At 40.5% G+C, this 21690-nt stretch overlaps 1 protein-coding gene across 1 annotated transcript in view; it reads left to right on the forward strand.

Annotated features, from left to right (window-relative positions):
• Window positions 1-19853, forward strand: part of SLC33A1 (solute carrier family 33 member 1) — a 21814-nt gene extending 1961 nt beyond the window's left edge. Inside the window, exons 2-6 of the mRNA XM_006123477.5 lie at window positions 4866-5056; window positions 6554-6738; window positions 9230-9347; window positions 10214-10429; window positions 14384-19853. Of these exons, the coding sequence (XP_006123539.3) occupies window positions 4866-5056; window positions 6554-6738; window positions 9230-9347; window positions 10214-10429; window positions 14384-14551 (878 nt within the window). The 3' untranslated portion in view covers window positions 14552-19853. The remainder of the gene's footprint in view (window positions 1-4865; window positions 5057-6553; window positions 6739-9229; window positions 9348-10213; window positions 10430-14383) is intronic.
• Window positions 19854-21690: the final 1837 nt, after the last annotated feature.

Raw genomic sequence — 21690 nt, forward strand, 5'->3', positions numbered from 1 at the left:
GCTTTGGATTTGTAGGACTAGGACTCATTCATATACTTTAGACTTATCTCAAAGGTGGGGGAATTGTCAATAGAACTTGATCTGTAATCTGTAATTTGTGTATAGACGGACGGGAGGGGGGAGTATATGAGTGGTGATGATGAGAGGTGATCTTCTAGAAAGGAATTCTTTTGTGCCCAGACGGGTCAACTAATGTGTTCATCTGAGGTCTAATTCAGGCCCTTTGGAATTGCACAGACTCCTGCATTGAAGTCTGTCCTGTAAATGAAAGCAAAGTTTTCCTCCAGATTCTTTTCTTTTAGGGTTTTTTTTCTGTTTCTTCCTTTCTGTTTGATATTGTGTCAGTCATTGTTTTGTATCATGCTTGTCATTTTACTTGGTCATTACTTTATTTAATTTGAATATTACTTGTGTTATTTATTTATTCTCTTTTATAGCAGAATCTGGCTTGATTGGTCTTTTACTTCAAAACTCCATGAAATTGAACTGGAAATAAGAGGAAAGGCAATTAACAATGGGAATTATTATAGTAAAATGATTTTAGTCAGACACTGACATGGCATCACTTTTATTGTTCATTGATTTGATTCCTCTCTGAAACTCATCTGGTTCACTCCAGAGGTCCACACTTGGATGGAACATTTGAAGGGGGAATTTTTAAAAGCACATAAAAATGTGGGAGCATAAACCAAATTGACTTGCCATGGAGTTAGTTAAAAAAAATTATCTTGAGTCCTTTTCAGATTATTCCTATTAATGTACAAGTTCACCTGCTGACGGGGTGGGGGACAAAGGAGACAAATGCCCTGGGCCAAGTCAATCAAAAGGTCTGGGGCTCCCAGCCACTGCTGCTATTATTGTGGCAGTAGTGACGGCTGGAAACCCAGGCTCTGTAAATCACTACTAGAGTGCCGCATGGTGCAATCTGGGCAACACTGAGGGCTGGCTGTCCCATCCCTTCTGCTTGCACCCCCACTCCTCCACCTTGCTTAGGAGTCCAGCAAGTTGGTTCCCATGAGTGCAGTTAACCCATTGCCACAATTTTCATTTAAATTAGAGATACAGTGGCTCAATTAATTTATTGGCACGCGGGTAACTTTTAATGATGCTAGACAGAGAGAACTTGTCATCTCTCTCAATGCAACTCTCTTGGGAATGTTATCCAGTAACAGATTCAAAACATCTTTCAATCTTGGATTCTGGGAACTGATTTTGCTCCATGACCATTTATAGTCAAATTAAAAATGAATAACCCCTGAGCTCTGCTAAATTGTCAACATGAGCAAAACAAAAAAGCACAGGAAAGTTTACAGTGTTCTTTATTAAAGAGGAGGCAGAGAAATAAATATCAAAATTAGCTCATTTTAATGAATAACAAGTGCTAGCATATTTTGGGGGCTGGACTATCCTATCTATCTATACCTGTCCCTTGTTTTAGTATTCTTTCTTCCATAACATTTTAAAAAATATATATGGTATTTGTTAATAATTTGGGTACCACAGTGACATACATCCGAACAAGCGCACATGACCTCAATATTGGTGCGCAAAACAAAACTCATTCTGCTCATGGATGGAAAATCTTAGAAGGAACACTGGAGGAAGGTCACTACTCCTTAAACTTAGAGGACATCCTTCTCATTCAGGGTTAAGGCATGCTAGCAGAATGTTGGGTAGAGACTTTGAATTGTCATTACCTGTGCTTTCATAAGTATAGAGGTATTTCAGTTTTCAGAGCTGTCAAATCAGCACTATTTTTGAACTTTCAAGATTCACTCTATTTAGATCAACATAATTTAAAGGTTATTTTGAGCTGATCCTTTTCTAGACAAACACATTTTTTCTTGTAGTTTTTCCCCCTATGCTTATAAATATTATTACATTTATAGGAACACTGTTATTCATTTATGGTAGACCCAAAAATACAAATCCTTAGGAGTAGATGTGCTAAGTAGGGGGTGTAAAAAGGCATTTAAAAATGTAGCCATACAACCACTAAAAATCCTAGCAGTTATCCGTGCTGCAGGCCCTGCAATATAAAGCTTTATATTAGTTAAGCTTTATACTGCAGAGCCAGCAGCAAAGTCTCCCTGGGAGTAGGGCTGGCATTTAACCTGCAGGGGGGTAGAGGGGACAGCCGATCAGGTCCCTGCACGGACAGGGATTGCTCTGGCTGCGAGGCTGGAGTAGTCCTCTGCCTGGGGGAGGTATAGGGAGCTATTCTTAAGTGTAACCGGTAAGTGCTTACTGTTGAACCAGTTAATCATTTACATCCCTAGTGTTAAGAATCTTCCAAGCCTTATTAGTAAAAATATAAATAACAATATTTAAAAACAAAACAAAACCTGAAAACAAAAACACACTGTCCGGTCAATAGGCTCTGTTTCATGTTAGGGATGTATCCCATTTTAAATGTTAACTGATTAAACTATATGTTTAACCAGCCTGTTGCTGGGCCCACCACACCATGCCAAGGTGTGTCATATATGTTGTGAGCATTGGCAACTAAATGTTCCATGGGACTTGGATAGCTAAGAGAATCAGAACAGGGAATGTTTCTGGGTCTCTACTGGTGGCTATGGTCAGTAGTCAACTAAACTTTTAACATTGGTTGGCTATTCGAGTTGGAGATTAAAGTAACTGAACTCCCTCCTCTTCCCTCTAGGGGTGGGCTTCCCATTTTAGAGTTAACAGAGGCTTGTGGTGTCTGTTTAAATCTGGTGTGGGAAAAATGCAGGCTGCATCTGCCCTGCCAAGCCTACAGATACAGCCCACAGATGCTGCGGGGAGCCCCAGGCAGGTTCCCTGTTTGCCTTGCCCCATCTGCACACTGCTGAGAAACATGGCTGTGGGGCATTTTTTCTTTAAAAACTCTTGAGCCCGGAGGGGAGGGGAAAAGGCTTCAAATGCTATTCCTGCCCCCAGTACAATCCCATTGGCCAGTTTCTGACCAGAAACTGGCCAATGGAAGCTACTTGTTTGAATAACAGGCAGTCATTAAGCACCATGCCCCTTCCCCTCTGGGGCTCATAGTTATTCACAAAGCACATGGCTGCAGCCTAGGGTCCTTGTCTGCCTGCCTGAGAAACTGCTGGGCTGCTAAGTCTTGTGGTCAGAGCCTGTCTCTGGCACACGAGTCCCTCCCTTCCCCAAATCTCTGCTCCCCCACTCCTGCCCACTACTCCACATACTCTGCCCCCTTCTTGCACCTGTATCGCCTTTCAGATCCGGCACCCCAATCCCCTGCCCCAGTTCAGTCTCCTCCTGCCCTAGCTCACAACTCAAAACCTTGCACCCCAATCCCTGCACCCTCTTCTGTACCTCAATTCCCTGTCCTAGGTCACAATCCAACTCCCTGCACTCCAGTCCATTGCCCCAGGTCACAGCCGCCTCCTCACGGACTGGCTGCCTGTCACCCTATGCTGCTATCTCTGATATAGAGTCAGCAGTGCGGAGTGGCAGCAGCCCCTGTTTTGGGGGGTGTGAGCTCCCAGACCTGGTGTGAGCCGGAACTGAACTGGGCTGCCTGCCCACCTGGCTTCTAATACACTTTAAATGCAGAGCTGCAGTGGTAGTAGATCCCAGACCTGTTGCAAGCCAGGGTTGAACTAGCATGTTGGCCAGCCTGATAAAAAATTTACTGCTGGAGTGTGGGTAGGGAAATGTGTGTAGTCTATAGCATTAACCTATAAGCATTTGCTTATCGGTTAATTGACTGCACTATTACATCCCTAGTTCTGACACTTTCTTGCTCCTTTCACCACAATTTTGTGACAACTGTTCTCCTACTGAGAGTTGCCAGAAAAGTGTGTGTGTTCCTGCTTTACTAAGAAGGTTCAAATGTGGTCCGCATACCTGAAATGTTCAGGTAACATCAGTTTACGTGAACAGTATTATTTACAAAAGGGATCTGAACTATTATGTAAACATTCATTAAGAAAATAACCTAACCTGTTCAACGTGTCCTTGTGCTAAACTGGATGATGGGGGGAGGGGAGGATAGGAATATTACCTTAATACAGTTGGTCATTTGAGCTGGGGCAATTTAACATTGAGATATAAAATTTACACTATAATTTAGATTTAGAAATAACACTTTTTTCATTGATTACCTCCAGTTAAGTATAATAATGTCTTAAGTATTAGCACTAGCAAAGAACCTTTAAAATCATTTATTTGTTGGGCATTATTTTAATGACTATAGAATAGGATTCATAAGGGTGATTAGAGTAATAACTGCTTAATCGCCTCAGTATGTTCACTGAACTTTTTATCATGGAATACTGTCTCTAAGTGTAATTCATGTATGTACTCTCTTAGGGCAGATCGACACAGCAGGGCAAATAATAAATTGAGCTACGCAACTTGAGCTACGTCAATTATGTAGCTGAAGTTAAAATAGCTTAATTCAGCTTTTGGTGCTGTCTACACAGCAGGAAGTTGAACGAAGAACACTCTTCCTTCAACTTACCTTACTCCTTGTAAAATGAGGGTTACCATGAGTCAGAGTAAAAAGTCCTCCAGCTTGCCATTATTTCAAAATAATGGCTTGCAGTGTAGACACGCTCTGTTATTTTGAAATAACATCAGTAATTCCAAAATAACACTGCTGTGTAGACAAAGCCTTAGAAACAGGCTTCCTGCGGGTCTCATTGGCCTGGATTGGTGAACAGTGGTCACTGGGAGCTTTGAGAGGCCCTGCCTGCAGGCAGTCACTATAAACAAACTTATCTCACAGCTGCAGGTTGCCCACCACTAATGAATATTCTTGAAGAATAAATACATTTTACCATACTGAGCATTAATTAATAAAATGTAGACAGCGGTATATATATTTGAATTCTGATGAGGTAATTTAATTTCAGATTTCCTATTTTTCTGGGGAGCTGTCTTCTTGGTAACTACCACTTTAGTTGCCCTCTTGAAAAAGGAAAACAAGGAAGTAGCACCATCAAAAGAAGAAACAAAAGGCATCACTGATACATACAAACTGCTTTTGTCAATAATCAAAATGCCGGCAGTTCTTACTTTCTGTATCCTGATTTTAACAGCAAAAGTGAGTAAATATATGTAATAGTAATTGATAGTATGTAGGGCATGTTTATAAACTATATTCATCTATCATAGCAGAAAAGTGATTTTTTTGTTTCACTGTTTTCACATTGCATTTTAACTAAAGGGTGCATAATTATTATAATTATGAATTATATAATGTGTTTGTACAAAAACTTGCATCTAATCCTCCTGTTAATGTTTTGATAAGGATTAGGTACATTGTTTAAAATATGTAAAATACTTTAAAAAAAAATAGTTACAACAGGTTTTCTTTGAGGGGGGGTGTGTGTGTGTGTGTGTGTGTGTGTGTGTGTGTGTGTGTGTGTGTGTACATCTGATTGTACCTCCGTGTATCAAGGCTACATGTTTTCTATAATTTGTCTTTGTGAAATCCAATTTGGAGAATATATAGGTATTTGCAGGGTCTTTGGGATTCTGTGGCACTGTAGATTTAATTTCTATAGCAAACAAAATTTTCCAATGTAGGTTTCCATCTACTATATATTTTAGAGTTTGTGAGTCTGTCTGTCAGTATGTCTATCTGTTCTAGAACTCTTCCTAAACCACAAGAGCTAGTACCACCAAATTTGGTATATGGCTCTCATCATAATTTAAAGCAAGATAAGGGTTTGTTTGTGCTAGGATGTGCCCGGAACAGGATTGTTTCACATACAGAAAAGGGACAGAATCATGGTGGGAGCATCCACCTCCAGTTGAGACTGCCCCAACCCTGTGCCTCCTACCCCCAGGTGCCCTTTGCGGGGTGGGGTTGAAGCTTTCTCCTTTTCCCCTGCCACCTCCCAATTTATATGGGAACATTGCTGACTGTTCCCATTTGTCAGGGAGCAAGGAGAAAGTATACAGTTTGCTGAATTCCTCACTCTGTCTGGGGACAGATGAAATTGGACTTGTCCCAACTGGGGGACATAAATTCTCTCCCCTGGTTGTGCCCAGTGGAGCTGAGCAGTCATGAAGAGGTACTTCTCACCTGGGCCCAATCTGCTGCGGTGAGAGATGGCTGAGGTTGTCCGTGCCTCCCACAGCAGCCTGCATACTGAACTCCTCATCCCCAGTCCCACCCCAGAGCAATTCAAATGAAGCATGGACATTTTTCATTTGTTACTTTCCTAAAAACAAACATTAATTGGGTTAAAGACCCGTGCAACCCTGGGTAAAATGTGGTAATTTTATATTGATTCTTCATTCTTCATACCTGCAGCATTTGTATGACAGTGAGATTTGTTGCTACTTTTTACTTTCTCAGTATGGTCTTGATACTACAATGAACTATATGCAAGCGCAGGAAGGAATTCTCCCATGCAGAATTTGCAGCAGGATTGGACCTATATTTGGGAGTAAACGTTAGGAAAAAAGCAAATTGTAGTTTAAATTTAACTACAAACTATTCCATATTAATATATAAAGAAATTTAATTTCGGTATAGCTAAGTTTGTCATTGGCGTTCAGATTTTTAGTCTCTTTATAACTTACATTTCAGGTTGGCTTCTCGGCAGCTGATGCAGTAACAGGACTTAAATTGGTGGAAGAAGGAGTACCTAAAGAACACTTAGCTCTATTAGCTGTTCCAATGGTACCTTTACAGATAATACTGCCTCTGATCATCAGCAAATACACTGCAGGTCCACAGCCACTGAATATATTTTACAAAGCCATGCCTTTTAGGTAAAAATATATATATTTTATAGACATAAAAATCTTTGAATGTATTAAATAAAAATTATATGATGTTAAGGTTGTACTTTGCAAATATACAGACATAAAGAAATACTTAAGTTTAAGAGTCTCTTAGTAAACTTGCCTACATTTCATTTACATGGCCCAATTTTTCCCTCCATAATGTCTGTGAAATTTCTGTGGAAGCCAACTACTTTTGGGCATGTGTACTTGAGAGCACAATTGTGCTTCTTTTTACTTTAAGCAGCATATACATGTGACAATACCAGGTGATAGTCTTCCACCTTTACTAGAGTAGTACCTTGCTCTGCAATAAGTTTCCCACTAAAGTTAGTGGGAGCATTTGTATAGCAAAGTACTTCTCAATTTAAGGGTGTCAAAATCTGGCTCATAACTAGCAATCCAAAATATTTCATCTGCTGAATCCTATTTGATATACTCATGCTCTAATAGTCCCATATTCTTCACTGGGTTCAGTTGTGAGAATAAGGGAAGTGGTAATACGCCTTTTTATGCAATATAGGGGCATCAAGGATGAGAAACATATTTGCATTTTGTGTCTCAATGTCTAAAATTGTCACACTGCAGTCTAGTCTTGAATATAGTTTAGATTTTAGAAAAAGGGAATTAGATTCTACTGATTTCACTGTGCACTTCCATAATTGCAGCAGAATCAAACAAGTGCACTTCCACAATAATGCAACAGCACAAAACCTCATCTATAAAGCTAACTCAATATTGCATAATTCAGTAAATTCATAAATTAAAAATTGCTTGCTGTATATACATTTCAGTCATTTTTTTCAGGACACAGAGATCCAAAAGTCTTTTTTCCTGCAGTTTAAAAAAAAAAAAATATTTTGCTCTTACATAAGTTAGGTAAGGGTCTTAGTTTTTGTTCTAATTTAAAAAAAAAAAAAATTTACTCAATTTTGAGTTGTAGCTGTTTTCATCCAAAAGAAAACTTCTGAAACTAATGGGCATTTGAAAATGGAAAGAGCCATTTCTGGAGATTTCCACCACAATTTTGTGACAACTGTTCTCCTTCCAAGAGTTGTCAGAAAAGTGCGGCTGCTGCTTTATGAGGCAGCAGTGCAGAGGGTGAGAGGGCAGGCTGGAACCGATATGCCCAGGGACCCGGCTTTCAAACCAGCTCCCCATGTGTATCTGCTCCCACGGACCTGCCTACAGAGGCAGCGAGGGGGCAGGCAAGAGCCAGTGCTGGGCGGGAAGCCAGCTTAAAAGATAGTTATTCCTTCCCCCCCTCCGCCCGATCCCCACTACTGCCTCTATCAGAAGCAAGAGCCCAGGGGTAGAGGAGGAAGGGCAGGGGAGCCTGATGCAAAGCAGCCTTTGTCCGTGGGGGGGGGGGGTGTCAAAACTCCCTTCAGACAGAGGCTATTCCGCATCATATGGAGCAGCCTCTGTCTGTAGTGAGCCTGGGCCCACTGCAAGCAAAGTCTGCTTTGCGCAGCAGCCCTTGTCTGTGGGAAGCTCAGACCCCCTCCCCATGGACATGGGCTAAGCTACTCACACACTGTTGCCTCTGTCTCAGAGGCGGCAGCACAGGGTGGCAGGCAGCCAGTCCAGGAGGAGAGCTGGTCTTTAAACTGGCTCCCCTCACAGACCAGCTCCTGTATGCTACTCTGCGCTGCTGCCTCTATCCGAGAGGAGCGGTACGGGATGGGAAGGGGCTCCCCAGGAGTGGGGCCAAAATGCACTGGCTGCTGGTCCCGCCCCCCGGGGACTATCAAATAGTCATGTAACCGCTAAGGATGTAAGAAGCGGGTAATTGGCTAATCGTGTAGTCAATACGATTTGTATCAACTACACAATTAGTTGATAAGGGGAGGCGCTCTGTCCCGGCTCATGCCTGCTTCAGGACTGCTGCATCTCTGCATTTTAAATGCATTTTAACTACATGTAAAGTGCAAAGCCACAGTGTGGGTAGCTCATGGGGCCGGTGCAAGCTGCGGCTCAGCCTCCTCTCCACTTCACACACTGTGGAGATGGTGCTGGGGCAAAAGGCTTTTAAACTGGCTCCCTCCAGCACTGGCTTCTGTTTCTCCCTCCCACACTCCTCCACTGCTGCCTCAGGGGAGGAAGCAAGTAGTCACTTGACTAGCCACTTACATCCCTAGTAACTGCTATAATTTCATGAGGTTACATGACAATTCAGTTACAAGATAGCTTACATCCCTACTATGTAATGAAGACAAGTCCTTAGTATGAAATGTTTAAAACTTCTGTTGCTTAAGTATTCAAATGAATTAAAAACAGTTGGTGTCTGTCTGTCTTTGAAATATCAAAACAACTCTAAGTTTTGATTATAATGATTCAGAAACTTATTCACATCGCTAACCATTTTGAAAAGCATCTTTGCTCACACACGAATGCAGTAGATTTTGTAAGATGTGCACTGATTCACACCCACATTTGAATTCAGAAGCTGGAATTAAATTTTGACTTTTTGTTACAGGTTATTGATAGGCTTGGAATTTGCTTTTTTGGTTTGGTGGACTCCTAATGTGCACCATGAAGGAGGATTTCCTATCTATTACTATATTGTGGTATTGCTGAGTTACGCTTTACATCAGGTAACAAGTTGCTTCATTTTGTTGTAATATATATAAATATAGTCCATTCCTATCCCCTGCAGAAAAAAAGTCTTTATAACTCACTCTCTTGTAAAAAGATAACTATCTGGCTTTTTCCTCATCTTACTTATACTGGAGATCTTGTAGTGGGAGATGGATATGTTCTACTGTGTGGGGTTTGTTGTTCAATTAATTCCATTTTTAGTCCTATTTATTTAACTCTGTGCTATAACTTTGTTAGTCAGCGTGCTCACAGGATTTCTTTTTGATTTAGTGTAGTGATCAGAGATTTCCTGCCATACTTTTATTCACTAGCTGAGCTTTTTTTCCTCTAGAAATTATTTTTCTGAATGAGCTAAAGAAACCCATTTTTTATGGGAGCTAGCTGAATCTCCCTAATTGCCTTTGAGTCTTCTCAATATGTTCATGTAATTCTATACAAGTACACAAAAATTTGTATGAAATTCCTTCCCTAAAGAGCTTATAAAATATTATATTGGCTGTCAGGAATAGTATAATGGGTTTAATACAAAGCCTGTTGATTCAGTGGGCTTTGAATCAGGACCGGTGTTTGTGAAGTGTCTTGAAACAATCTGACAACCCTATTTTTAGTGAAGCATATTTAATCTGAGTAATTCCAAACTATCTGAAGCTAGGTCCATCTATATAAGCCAGTGCAAATGGCAAGATTTTCTCCCTTTGTTGAATGTAGCCAAACTCGGACCACTTTTAGTGATTAACTGCACAGATCTCTGGAGGAACTGCAATAATATAAAATAAATGTTACTATATTTCAAGTAATTTGTTTTCAGATAAAAACAGTTAACAGAAATGGATTCAATTATTATTTCCCCTCTTCCCATCAGATTACGTTGTACAGCATGTATGTTGCTATAATGGCTTTCAATGCCAAAGTTAGTGATCCACTGATTGGAGGAACGTATATGACTCTTCTAAACACTGTGTCAAATTTGGGAGGAAACTGGCCTGCTACAGTAGCTCTTTGGCTTGTGGATCCACTTACAGTGAAAGAATGTGTAGGTGCAGAGGAACAGAATTGTGGAACTACAGCTGCTGCGGAAGTAAGTTTGGAAAATGTGATGGTCTCCATTCTGATGTTTAAATGGTGTAACTTGGTATCTCTTACTGTGTCCTCCACACTTGAAGGCCTTAAAAATGTTTCCTGTGCAGTTGCTTTTTATATTAAACTTCCATTAATATGAAGTTGGATTTTTTTATGCTCTTGTTGGAAATACATATCTTCAGGATCTTTACTTTCTTTTAATTGGTGGAGTGGAGGGAAGAAGTGGGGCAGTAGGGATGTATGTGGGGAAAGGAGTATTTGATTTCTCAGGGATGTGATATAGGATTGAATTAGCAGAAGAACTACAAAGGATGTAGTTTCATCCTCAAGCCTGGGTGGACAAAGTTGTTGGGTTTCTTTTTAAACCACCTTATTTTGGAATAATAGATGCTTTGGGGGGGGGAGGGGGGAGAGTTTTGTTTTGTTTTGTTTTGTTTTTCGGCAGGATAATTCTCCATCACTCCCCGTGTATTGTTTTACTCTTTCCTCCTCAGTGGTTTTTCGGTCATCTCTTCTTCTTCATGTGGTTTCGCTGCTTCTAGTATAGTGAAATTAGCTAAAGTCCCACTCTCTTAAATGCTCTTATGGATGTTCTTGTAGAATAAAACATGCTGTGGTACTGCACATGGAATTGAGCAAAACAGCACAAGCCCAACTTAAGAACTTGGCAGGAGGGGAAGAGGGCTTCAAGTTCACGGTTTGCTAAAGCAAGAAATAACTGGCATCTTGTAATGCACTTGCTTTAGTTAAACCCTTTGTTTTATTTTGTTTTTCCTCACAGTTCAAACTTCACCAAAGAATGCACTAGAATAGGGAATGTAACTAGAATAGGGATGTTAAATTTAGTTTAATCAAGTAGTTGATGGTAAGCAGAGGAGCTAACCTCACTGTGGCTCTACCTTTTAAATGTATTAAAACCTATTCGCTCTTGATACAGTTAAAAGGCTGGTGCGCAGCAATGGGGGACCCGGTGCAAGATGGGAATCAGTTGTCCCGGCTCGTGCTGGGTCCCCCCTGCTGCGCTTTAGCTTCTTAAATGTATTAAGAGATGACCGGCTCTTAGTACATTTAAAAGGCTAAAGTGAGGCTGGGGGGACCCAGCCAGAGCCAAGAATCAGCTATCCCAGCTCAGGCCGGGTCCCCCCTGCTGTGCAGGGGCAGATGAGGGTTTTGCAGGGCCCAGGGCAGCACAATTTCGTGGGGCCCCTCTCACCTCACATCTCATCTCTCTCTCCTGTGTTGCGCGATGTTTCAGCATGCCGCACATGCACTCCTCCAGCGTGTGGCGCTGGGGAATTTAAAGCACGGTATCCCGGCAGGCCAGTCCGCCCCTGAGCGTGGGGCCTGGGACAACCGCCCTGCTCACCCTGCCCTATATCCGCCATTGCTGCTGCGCTTCTGATTTTTAAAAGTCAGACCCTGTTGGCTCTTAATACATTTAAAAAGAGGAGGCACAGTGTCTGAGACTGGGCGTGAGCCAGGAATCAGCTCATTCCCATCTCGCGCCTGGTCCCACTGCTCCCTGCCTCCTCTGTCTCCTGTGGAGACAGTGCTGGGGGGAACTGGCTTTTAAGCCAGCTTCCCCCAGCAGCAGCTCACCTCCCTTGCTGCCTCTGTCAGCAAGGGAAGGGGGAGAGAAGCGACTAGTCAAGGGACTAGTCGACTATCCGACAAGCTTTTGCTTATCAAATAGTCGACTAATTGCTTACATCTCTAACCTAGAATTCTGTTCAGATTGTGCAACCAGTGTGCTCCTACAAAGCATTCTAGGGATATAAATATTAGATCTAAACAATAGGATTTCTTTGAACCAGAGCAACTCTCCATCCTGGAAAAATTTTGATTCCGGTCCTGGTAAATCTATGCTTCCTAAGTATACCTCTTTTCACTTCTGTTACGAATTAGATCTCCCATCTTCTTGCCCTTCTCCCTGAAGTAAGTGAGTGAGCCTCTTTCTTCTCCAGTCTTTCTCCAGGTTTTCCCCCAGTTGTATTGCTTCTCTGTCCATGTGGTGCTGGTCAAGGCACTTCTTCAGAGAAACTTGTACTACTTTCTTATTCCTGTTAAATGCATAGTGACTGTGATGAATTTGCACTATAAACACATAATGGGCAAATGGAAGGAAAGAAGTGCTCCATTAGTATATATGGCTAGACCTACAATAGCTGTAGACAAAATGAATACATAATGTATGTAGCTGCAGACTATATGAGAGGCCTGTAGTATAATATAATGCATGGGCCTGACTTTTAAAAATTAATCTTGGCTTCTGAAATATAGAAACATGAACAGTTTTCGTGGGTTTCAGAATACTGTTTGCAATTTTTCCATCTTTATGCAGTGCACAAGCTAGACGTTGGTTTTGGTGGGAGAGGGTTTGGGAACTGAATTGATTTCCCCCAGATCAGGGGTGGGCAAATACATGACAAAGTTTGCCAGGGTTAGCCCCTGGTGGACCACTGCCACTGTATTTACTTGCATGACCATAGGTACTGGCAGTCACAGCCCCCATTGGCCATGGATAACCCTTCCTAGCCAATGGGAGCTGAGGGAAGTGGCACAGACCTGAACACTGCTTTTAGCTGGGAACAGCAATCCACGGCCAATGGGGGCTGAAATCACCAGTACTTGTGGCCGTGCTGATAAATGCAGGGGTGGGAGCCTGCCAGGAGCTTATTTTGGTGGTCTGGATCCAGCCTGCAGGCCAGTATTTGCTCATTCATGCCCCAAACCCATATGCTCTCATCTTCAAAAGCACTTAGGTGAATTAAGTTCCTTTTAAACTGCATGACCAGGAGGCCGCACAGTTGCTTAACAAGACCCATGAAGGGGCTTAGGGCCAAAGTACAGAGTGCCACCTCTGCCCATCAGCAGCAGCTCCATGCAGGCTGGTGGGGACTGCCTCTCCCTGACTCTCCTTCCTGGCCATGGCAGCTCCTTGCTTGGGTTAGGGGAAGAGGTGCCTCTCCCCCAGCCTTGATACCCAGCCCAAAGCTGCCACTGCTTGGGGAGGAAATGGCCCTTCTGTGGCCTGTACCAAGCAAATCTGGACCTTTCCCAACCAGGAGATAGGCATCTCTGCCCTGGCTGTACCTGCTGGAGCTGCCAGGGTCATATAGAGGTGTCTTTCACCTGGCTCCAAGCTGCTGCAGTGGGAGAGCTGGGGATAGTTCTCTCTCCTTGGGGGCAGCCTGCTCATCAAACCTTGCATCCCCAACCAGAGCCCCCACATTGACATTCCTCTACCCCAGGCCTGAGTCCCCGCCACATTAGAGTTGTGTATGCCAATATGAAGGTGATGTGCTGCATGCATTCTCTACATTGGTGCACATAAGAAAATTCATTCCGCTCACTGGGAAAAATTAGACGGAACACTGAAGGTGAGATATTAGTTCATAAATTCTGCAGGGTTGTTGACCATCCAATAGGAGAGAATGAGCATGATTAGTCTCCCTGTGGTGATCCCATCCAATTTTTCTTGGGAGGGTTGGGAGGAGGATATGGAAGGGGAAAATAGGTATGTAAAGTCCTGTTCAATTGGTTTATCTGATTAAATGTAATGTGCAACCAGTTAATTAAAGGGGTAGTGGGCTAATGTTAACCAGTTAGCCTTTCACATTCCAAAGGGAAAAGGCAACCATGTGGGATAACATCTCACTTATAACTCCATAGTGCTGTCTGTTTGCTTTCTACATAGTTTTGGGGATTTTTGTTTGGTTGGATTTTTTGCTTTTTTGTTAGGAAGTGTGAAAGCCTATTTGATTAGCTTTACAATAAACCAGGAAAGCCTGCCTTTTTTTTCCCCAACTGGGAATCTAAAAGGTGTGCTTATATAAAATATAGTTAGATAACAGCTGAAGTCCTTTCTGTATATAAATGCTAAGCACTTTATTCTCACTGTAAAGAAATACTGTGTATTTCAATTGTTTAATTATTTTTGCTTCTCTCACAGCTCTGTACAAAACTTGGAGGCTCTTGTGTTACGACGCTGGATGGTTATTATGTTGAATCCATAATATGCGTTGCTCTGGGATTTATCTGGTGGTTCCTTCTTGGGCCAAAATTTAAAAAGCTGCAGGATGAAAAACCATCTTCATGGAAGTGCAAGAGGACCAACTGATGTAATTTAAATACTAGATTGGACTAGGGGGGTTGTTAGAGCTTAGTTTTAGTGCAGAGACATTTCATACTCAATAAACAGGAGTAGACATATTTTTAAAATGCCAAATGGCTGGAAAAACTAAGGCCACTGAAAGTGGCATTTGTGTATGCAATACCATTTGCCCTGTGTGAAAATCTAGTTAAGGTCAGAAAAGTAATTCTCAAAAATGGCATATTTGTACTACAGATCTATGTCCTGTCCAATACCTTGAGACTCATAGCTGCTTTTATCTGTTTAGACAAATAACACTTAAATTGCAGTGCTGTAGCTATAGAAGAGCAAACTGTTCCATATATAAAATATCTCAATCAGCATTTTCATCTAAATTCTGTGTTCTCTTTTAGACAAAGTTTAAGCAGAAACTGTTTGGCTTGATCAATTAGCAAGTCGATCTTGGGAGTGCTGTCATTAAAAAAGTATCAATGTAACTTATAAACTAAGCATATATAAATAACACTGATTGAGGAAGAATAAATGTAGGACACATATGTCATTTCTTAACACTTTCCTGACCATAATCACACTTCAATGGATGAAACTGTGTTTAAAAGCCTATTTTAAATGTATTTTCTGGCTCTTATAAACTTTAAAGATTTATAAGAAACGTATTTTTTTATAAATTGAAAGTCATGCTTTTTAATTTATTGTCTCATTTAAGGGCACTATGTTGATTCACTTTATGAAATACTTTTTGCGGTAAAACTAGTATGAGGTGGGATTCATGGTACAAGTGTTGAACAATGTCCTTGGTAAGCCATGAGTGTCGAAGGATCAGATCGAGTGTTGAAGCTTTTGTCGTGTTAAAAGCTAAGCTTCAAAATAATAAAAGCTAGCATAATCCTTATTGGGTTCTGTTTGCATTTGTGAAGGAGAGAAGTGACTGGCTGTGTAGTTCTTGTATTATGTGAGAATTGGAACATACAGATTAGGAAATGAGTGAGAAGTCCTAAACATGTATGTACAGTCCAAAGAGAAGGGTGAACAAAAGACATTGGGTGATCTTGAAAGATGTAGTATGTGGTAGGGAAGTTAAAAACCATGTCTTTTGTAAACGTGTACCCTCTGAAATTTTAATGTTTACACATGGGAGAGGGCAGAAGCTCCATGGGAGCTGGCACCCGAAGGGAGCTGGCTTTTAAGATGGCTCCTGCTGAGCCCCTTCCCCTCCCGCGCTGTTACCTCTAACACAGGTGGGGGGGACGGGAGCAAGCTGGAGCTAGTGCTTGTGGGTAGCTGGCTTTTAAACAGAGACACTCCCCCCGCCCATCTCTGCACTGCTGCTGAAAAGCCGGCTCCTGTGGGCACCAGCTCCCACCTGCCCTGCCACACCTCTGATACAGAGACGGCGGGATGGGGAGAGCCTTGCATGTAACCATGAGGGTTAACAGAGTGCACTACCACATCCCTCATGTGTGGTGATGATAAAATTGCTTATTACATTAGGCAATTAACCCATCAAGGAATATTTTTTTTAACTGTACCAAATAACACGTGGCATTATCTCAATAATTCCTTCAAAAACTCAGAAACAGGTAGGTACTTTCTAATTGAGTTGTATGTGCTGCATTCATTATCAAATGAATTAGCTTCTTGAGTGCCTTAGGGATTCACAACATGCTGCATATCCAGTGAAAAAACACTTGTGTATTTTGTTCAATGTATGTCACAGATCATTACTTCAACTGAATATTAAACTTACCTTTTAAAGGTAGGTTAATATCTAATTCCTTATAGTACAAAATTAAAAATCAAACCATTGCTGTCTGCTGGGTAGGTGTAAACAGGTCATACAAGGCTTTAACAACGTGACAGCAATTGTCAGTTTTCAGCCATGAACAAAAACCTCTTATGATTTGAATATCATTTTTATTTTTTGTCTGCATACAAAAAATTATGAACTGCAGAATATATACAACTAAGTGCAGACATTTTACAGCTGACGCTCCTTTTGCAATTCTGTATTATTGTATGTGTCTGTGCCAAGGTGATTCTTATTACTAAAATATTTTGTAATTGAAGTAACTAAATCATCAGAGCAACTTTGCAATTTAAAAGTAAAACTGAAAGCAGCATCAATAGTAAAACGAAGTAATGTATTTGAAATGTATTTTACATAAAGTCAGTACATTATTACTTGCAATGGCTGGTCTATTAAATGAAGGAATATCTTGTGCTGTACTCATGCTTTAATTGGAAATGCTGCAGTTATACATTTGAGTGGCAGATTGCTAAATGATCCTTTTTTCTCTCATAAAGAGGAATAAATTGCTATTTTGAAGGGGAAAAATATAACACCAGAGATCATAAATGGTAGCTATATTTTATTAAGATCTAGATGTGCACAGATTTCATTTGACATGGTGATAACTTGCTACTCATTTAAATATTGAGTAGTAAGTTAAGTGATGCACATGCTAGGTACTTTTATGTAGAAACTTTGCATAATGTAAATGGTTAATTTTTCTCTTAGTCACTAGATGTTTTATTGCACCAATAAATAGACTTTTCCACAGCACATGTAGGGAGCAGAATGATCCTTGACCATGTGCACATCTAGCTCATTAATCTGAATCAGTTTCTGGGTTGCAGTGTTCAAAAGTTGTTGTTTGCCAGCTATGATAAGGATCTCAGCCAAAGAAGTTGTTGGTCTCAGAACCTCTCTTAGTAGTTCAGTGCTGATGTCAAATATCAGGCCCTCTTGTTTGGCAGTCACAGCAAAGAGCTGAAGGATTGAAGGCTCGTGTAAACTCAAAGTTATGCTATGTTTCTAGATGTGTCTGCAGAACAGAGTTGAGGTTCATTGTTTGGGCAGTGTAGGAATGTTCTTGTATCCATTTAGTAACGAGTTTGGTTTTTTTATTCTAGTATTATCAGTCCAATTCCCTTTCACAAGCATTTAAACGTTTTCCCTTTTTAAATTAACAATTACAGTGTCTCACTTTGCTCAAATACTACTTCTTAGCTAGTACTCAAGTTGATTAGCTTACTATCAAATTTTATGAAGTAGCAATAGCAATTTTTTTGTAACATGGTTTTCAGGTAGCTTTCAATGTAGCTTTATGAAACTACAATGCAATATTACAAACAGTCCAGTGATCTGAAATATGATATACATATATAACTGTGATATAAATATATAACTGAAGGGTGGTGATCTTGAGTCCTGATAAAACAGGAAAGGGAGATGATAGACTGCGGAGTTCTCAACTTCTCCTGAGCTAGGGGCCCCTAAAGTGTGGTGTGTGTGGTGTTTTTTTGTTTGTTTGTTTTTTTTAAATACTTGAAGCCTTGTTTTAAAAACAGAATTTTCCAGTATAATCAAGACGGAACTAGAGCTATTAATATATTGATTCTAATAGAGGAGATGCTACTTTAAGACCACAAGATCAACGGAATAATTGTGCATAGAATAGGGAACCCTTTAAAGCATAAACCTTAATACCCACAAAGTTTTCAGGGCAGTGTTTCTCAGTGTCAGCACTGAAGAATGCTAGTGGACACTGCAACCCTGTATGTCAGGTCACAACACCACTTACTCAAATTTGACCCAGATGACACTATGTTAAGATGGAGGCGTGGTCAAGTCAAATTTGTGTGGCTGCAATCCTGTGTGTCAGGTCACAGTGTTGCTCAGTCATATGGCCATAATGCCACTTGCTCAAATTTGGCTTTACCCTCCCATTTGTCATGAAAGAAGAATGACCAGGCCAAATTTAAGTGAATGGCATAAGGACCCTGTGAATGAGTAGGAAGATTTGCTGCTGCCCCCATCCCTATGTTAAAAACTGCTGTTAAATAGTCTGTGTATCATAGTGGCTCTTATTGCATTAATCCAACAAACTTTTTGGATTCAATCTTGCAAGGCACTGAGCACACTCAACTCCTGTTTGAAGACTGCAGGAGTTGAGGATTTGCAGCATCTTGCAGGAGTGCTCAGAATCATGCAGGACCAGTCCTTAGTATATTTAACCATTTTTACCCAGTCTAAAGCTATGGCAAAAAGAGGCTTTGAGAACTGTCTGTACGTGGCTGCTTGTGTAAAACTTTATAATAAATATTGTTCTGATAGAAGTCACTTCCTTGTAATTCTGTCATGAAAAATCCAGGTTTAGAGGACTTACATTTTGTGTACTTCCCTTACAAGTTAATTGAACATTTTACACCATTTCAAACTTAATACTAAATAAGACACATTTCAAACATTTTCCAGTGAAAATCCTGTAATACACGGTTACTTCTAGTTCATATTACTAGATCTATAAGGCTGAAATTTGTTGTAAGCATTTTAATTTGAACCTTCAACATATTGTTAAAAGATTCTTGATACAGGAACACTCTCTTTTTTTTTAATCGTTGCCTTGGTTTATAAGTTTGTCTGAACTCTACTGTATCTGAACTGTCATGACCATATTGGTATTGTCTAATGTACTGCTTTTTCCTGAAGAAGCCTAAAACTGGTAATTTGAGATACAGAATTGTAGGATATAAAAATGGATATGACCATTGGTGGTGTTTACACAGTTCTTAATGAAAGCTGATAGAATGTAATGCATAAATGAACCTCTTTAACTTTAGCACTGGGGAAAAGCAATTTCAGCAGTTGGCTGATATCCAGGAACTCTGGTTAAGAATGAATTTATTATGAAATTCAGTTATTGTTGAACTAATTTTGGGAACACAATAAAATAGTAAGTACATGCTAGAAAATTTTTAAACTTTTTAAGTGTACTATCCTGGAGATAAATGGGGAAAATTTAATAATTTGTTTATAGTCTTTTTATGATACAAGAGAAATAAAACACGTTACCATTTTAAAATATTATTGTTTAATTTACTTTTGTGAAACTGGAACAAAACTATAGTGGAACCATAACTAAAATGCCTGCTCTGGATTATTGCAAATGGCTGATTTATGTAAAGTTACCTCTGAATTAGTTTTCTACTTTTACAAAGATTGTTTTAAAAATATTTTTGTTAAAGGGTTTATTACTGTTTGTAATGTAGCTGTGATGATCCTAGGATATGAGACACATAAGTTAGAGAAGGTGATATCTTATCCGGCACCAACTTAATCTGTTCCCTTCCACCAGAAGAGGTTGGTCCAGGAAAAGGTATCTTCTCATCCACCTGGTGTCTCAGGGTTTATTACGTCTCTTCTGAGACTCTTAAAATCATTCACTTTATTGTAAGTGTGACAAGACATCAGATGATTACTTCCTTAATGCTGTCCATTAAAATGCTGAATTTATGGAAACATTAATTGGAAAAATCTTTGGACTTTTTATTTCAATAATATATTGTAACTTTTTTTATTTATTTTGTGGATTTCACTTTGTTTTGCAATGAAAGCATTTCTTGAAATTTTCTTGTTTTTTAAATAAAGGATCATTAAAAACATACTTGGTAGCAACTGGAATTATACACCACTGAATAGCAGAAATTGGTAGCACAAATGCATTTGCACTACCTACAGCATTTGTTGTGGGATCTTTCTTTCTAAGATCCCGTGTCTTCAAATTGCCAAAATCCTTTCTATCAATCTCTCTGAGCTTCAAATTACTAAGTGAAATTCAAATCTTATTTCTCCTATTAATTTGTGGATCAGTGGAGAAAATTAAAGGACTGTTATCTACGATGATGTTTATCAAAATGATCTCTGAAACCAGTAAAGTTTCAGTGTTGTAAGAATACCAAAGCCCAAACTTTTGAATGCTCTGTAACATTATGGTGGTTAGGGGAACAGCCAGTAATCTGCCTAGTACATACCTACAGTATTGGTCTTTCCTGGCAGGTGGGTAGATGCTACTCTAGGTCTCAGCCTTTCCAGACTACCTTTCAGGAGTCTGATTTAACTCATGTACTCCTGTTTCATCTCCCTTAAAACTACTTGCTTAAAAATCAGAAATAAAAATTTGAAAGTTCGGGAATGTTAGTGTGTAGTTGAATAGTCATGTAACTGCATCAGATTTTAGCCAATGCTCTGGCTCCCAGGCAGTCCCCTGCCATCCCATACAGACTAATTCCTGCCTGCCATCCCATGCTCCTGCCTCTGATACTGTATCAGAGGCAGCAGTGTGGGCTGGCAGGAGGCTCCCCAGGAGTGCGCCTGGAGCATTGGCTGCTGGCCCCACCTTTGGGGACCATCAAATAATTGTTTGACTGCTAAAATTTGATGCAGTCACATGACTGTTCAATTACATGCTATCTAACATCCTTATTCAGTAATAGTGTGCTGCAGCACTTTTGAATTTTTGTCTGATTTTTTTAATCAAGTAGTTTAAGGGAGATGAAACTTGGGGTACACAAGATAAATCAGACTCCTGAAAGGTAGTCTGGAAAGGCTGAGAGCTAGACCTACGGGGTATCCAGACAGAGGCTGCTTCATGGCAGCCTTCCCTGTTTCCCCCACCCCTCGCAATGCTGCCTTGAATAGAAGCAGCAGTGTTGTGGGAGGGGCAGACAGCACCATATAGCCAGTGCTGGGGGAGGGGAGGTAGCACCTCACACATTTGGGTTTCTACCTCCCCCTCTGTGTTGTTGTTGTTTCTCTATCAGAGCAGCACTGGAGTGGGGATGGCAGGCAGTTCCTTTGCTCGTGAGGAGCCAGCTTAAAAGCAGGTTCCCCACTGGCACCGGCTCCCACCTCCTTTCCCCTCCCCCCTTGCTACCTCTGATACAGAGGCAGTAAGGGGGGAGGAAATGCATGTTGTCAACAGTATTAACCAACAAGCTGAGGCTTATTGTTTAATTGCGTAGTCGTCTACATGTTGACATCCCTATTACTTAAAAATCATTTTCTCATTTTGCGTGAAATTTGTTTGTACTGACTTTACTGGGCTTTTTATATAGCCTGTTGTAAAACTAGGCAAATATCTAGATGAGTCAATGTACCCCCGGAAGTCCTCTGTGTCTCAATGTACCCCAGTTGAGAATGGCTACTCTAAACCATACATTCATTATAGCTCTTCCATCACCGATGATCTTTAAAATCTACAGCTCTGCGGTTGAAAGAAAGTGGTTCTGTGTTCCTTTTCCTTTTTGTTCTTTTTTGTTCTTTTGTCCTGTATAGAGGTAATTTTTTAACATTTTTTTTCTTC

Source organism: Pelodiscus sinensis, chromosome 10, assembly GCF_052426305.1.
Source record: "Pelodiscus sinensis isolate ZL-2025 chromosome 10, ASM5242630v1, whole genome shotgun sequence".
NCBI classification, from domain to species: Eukaryota; Metazoa; Chordata; order Testudines; family Trionychidae; genus Pelodiscus; species Pelodiscus sinensis.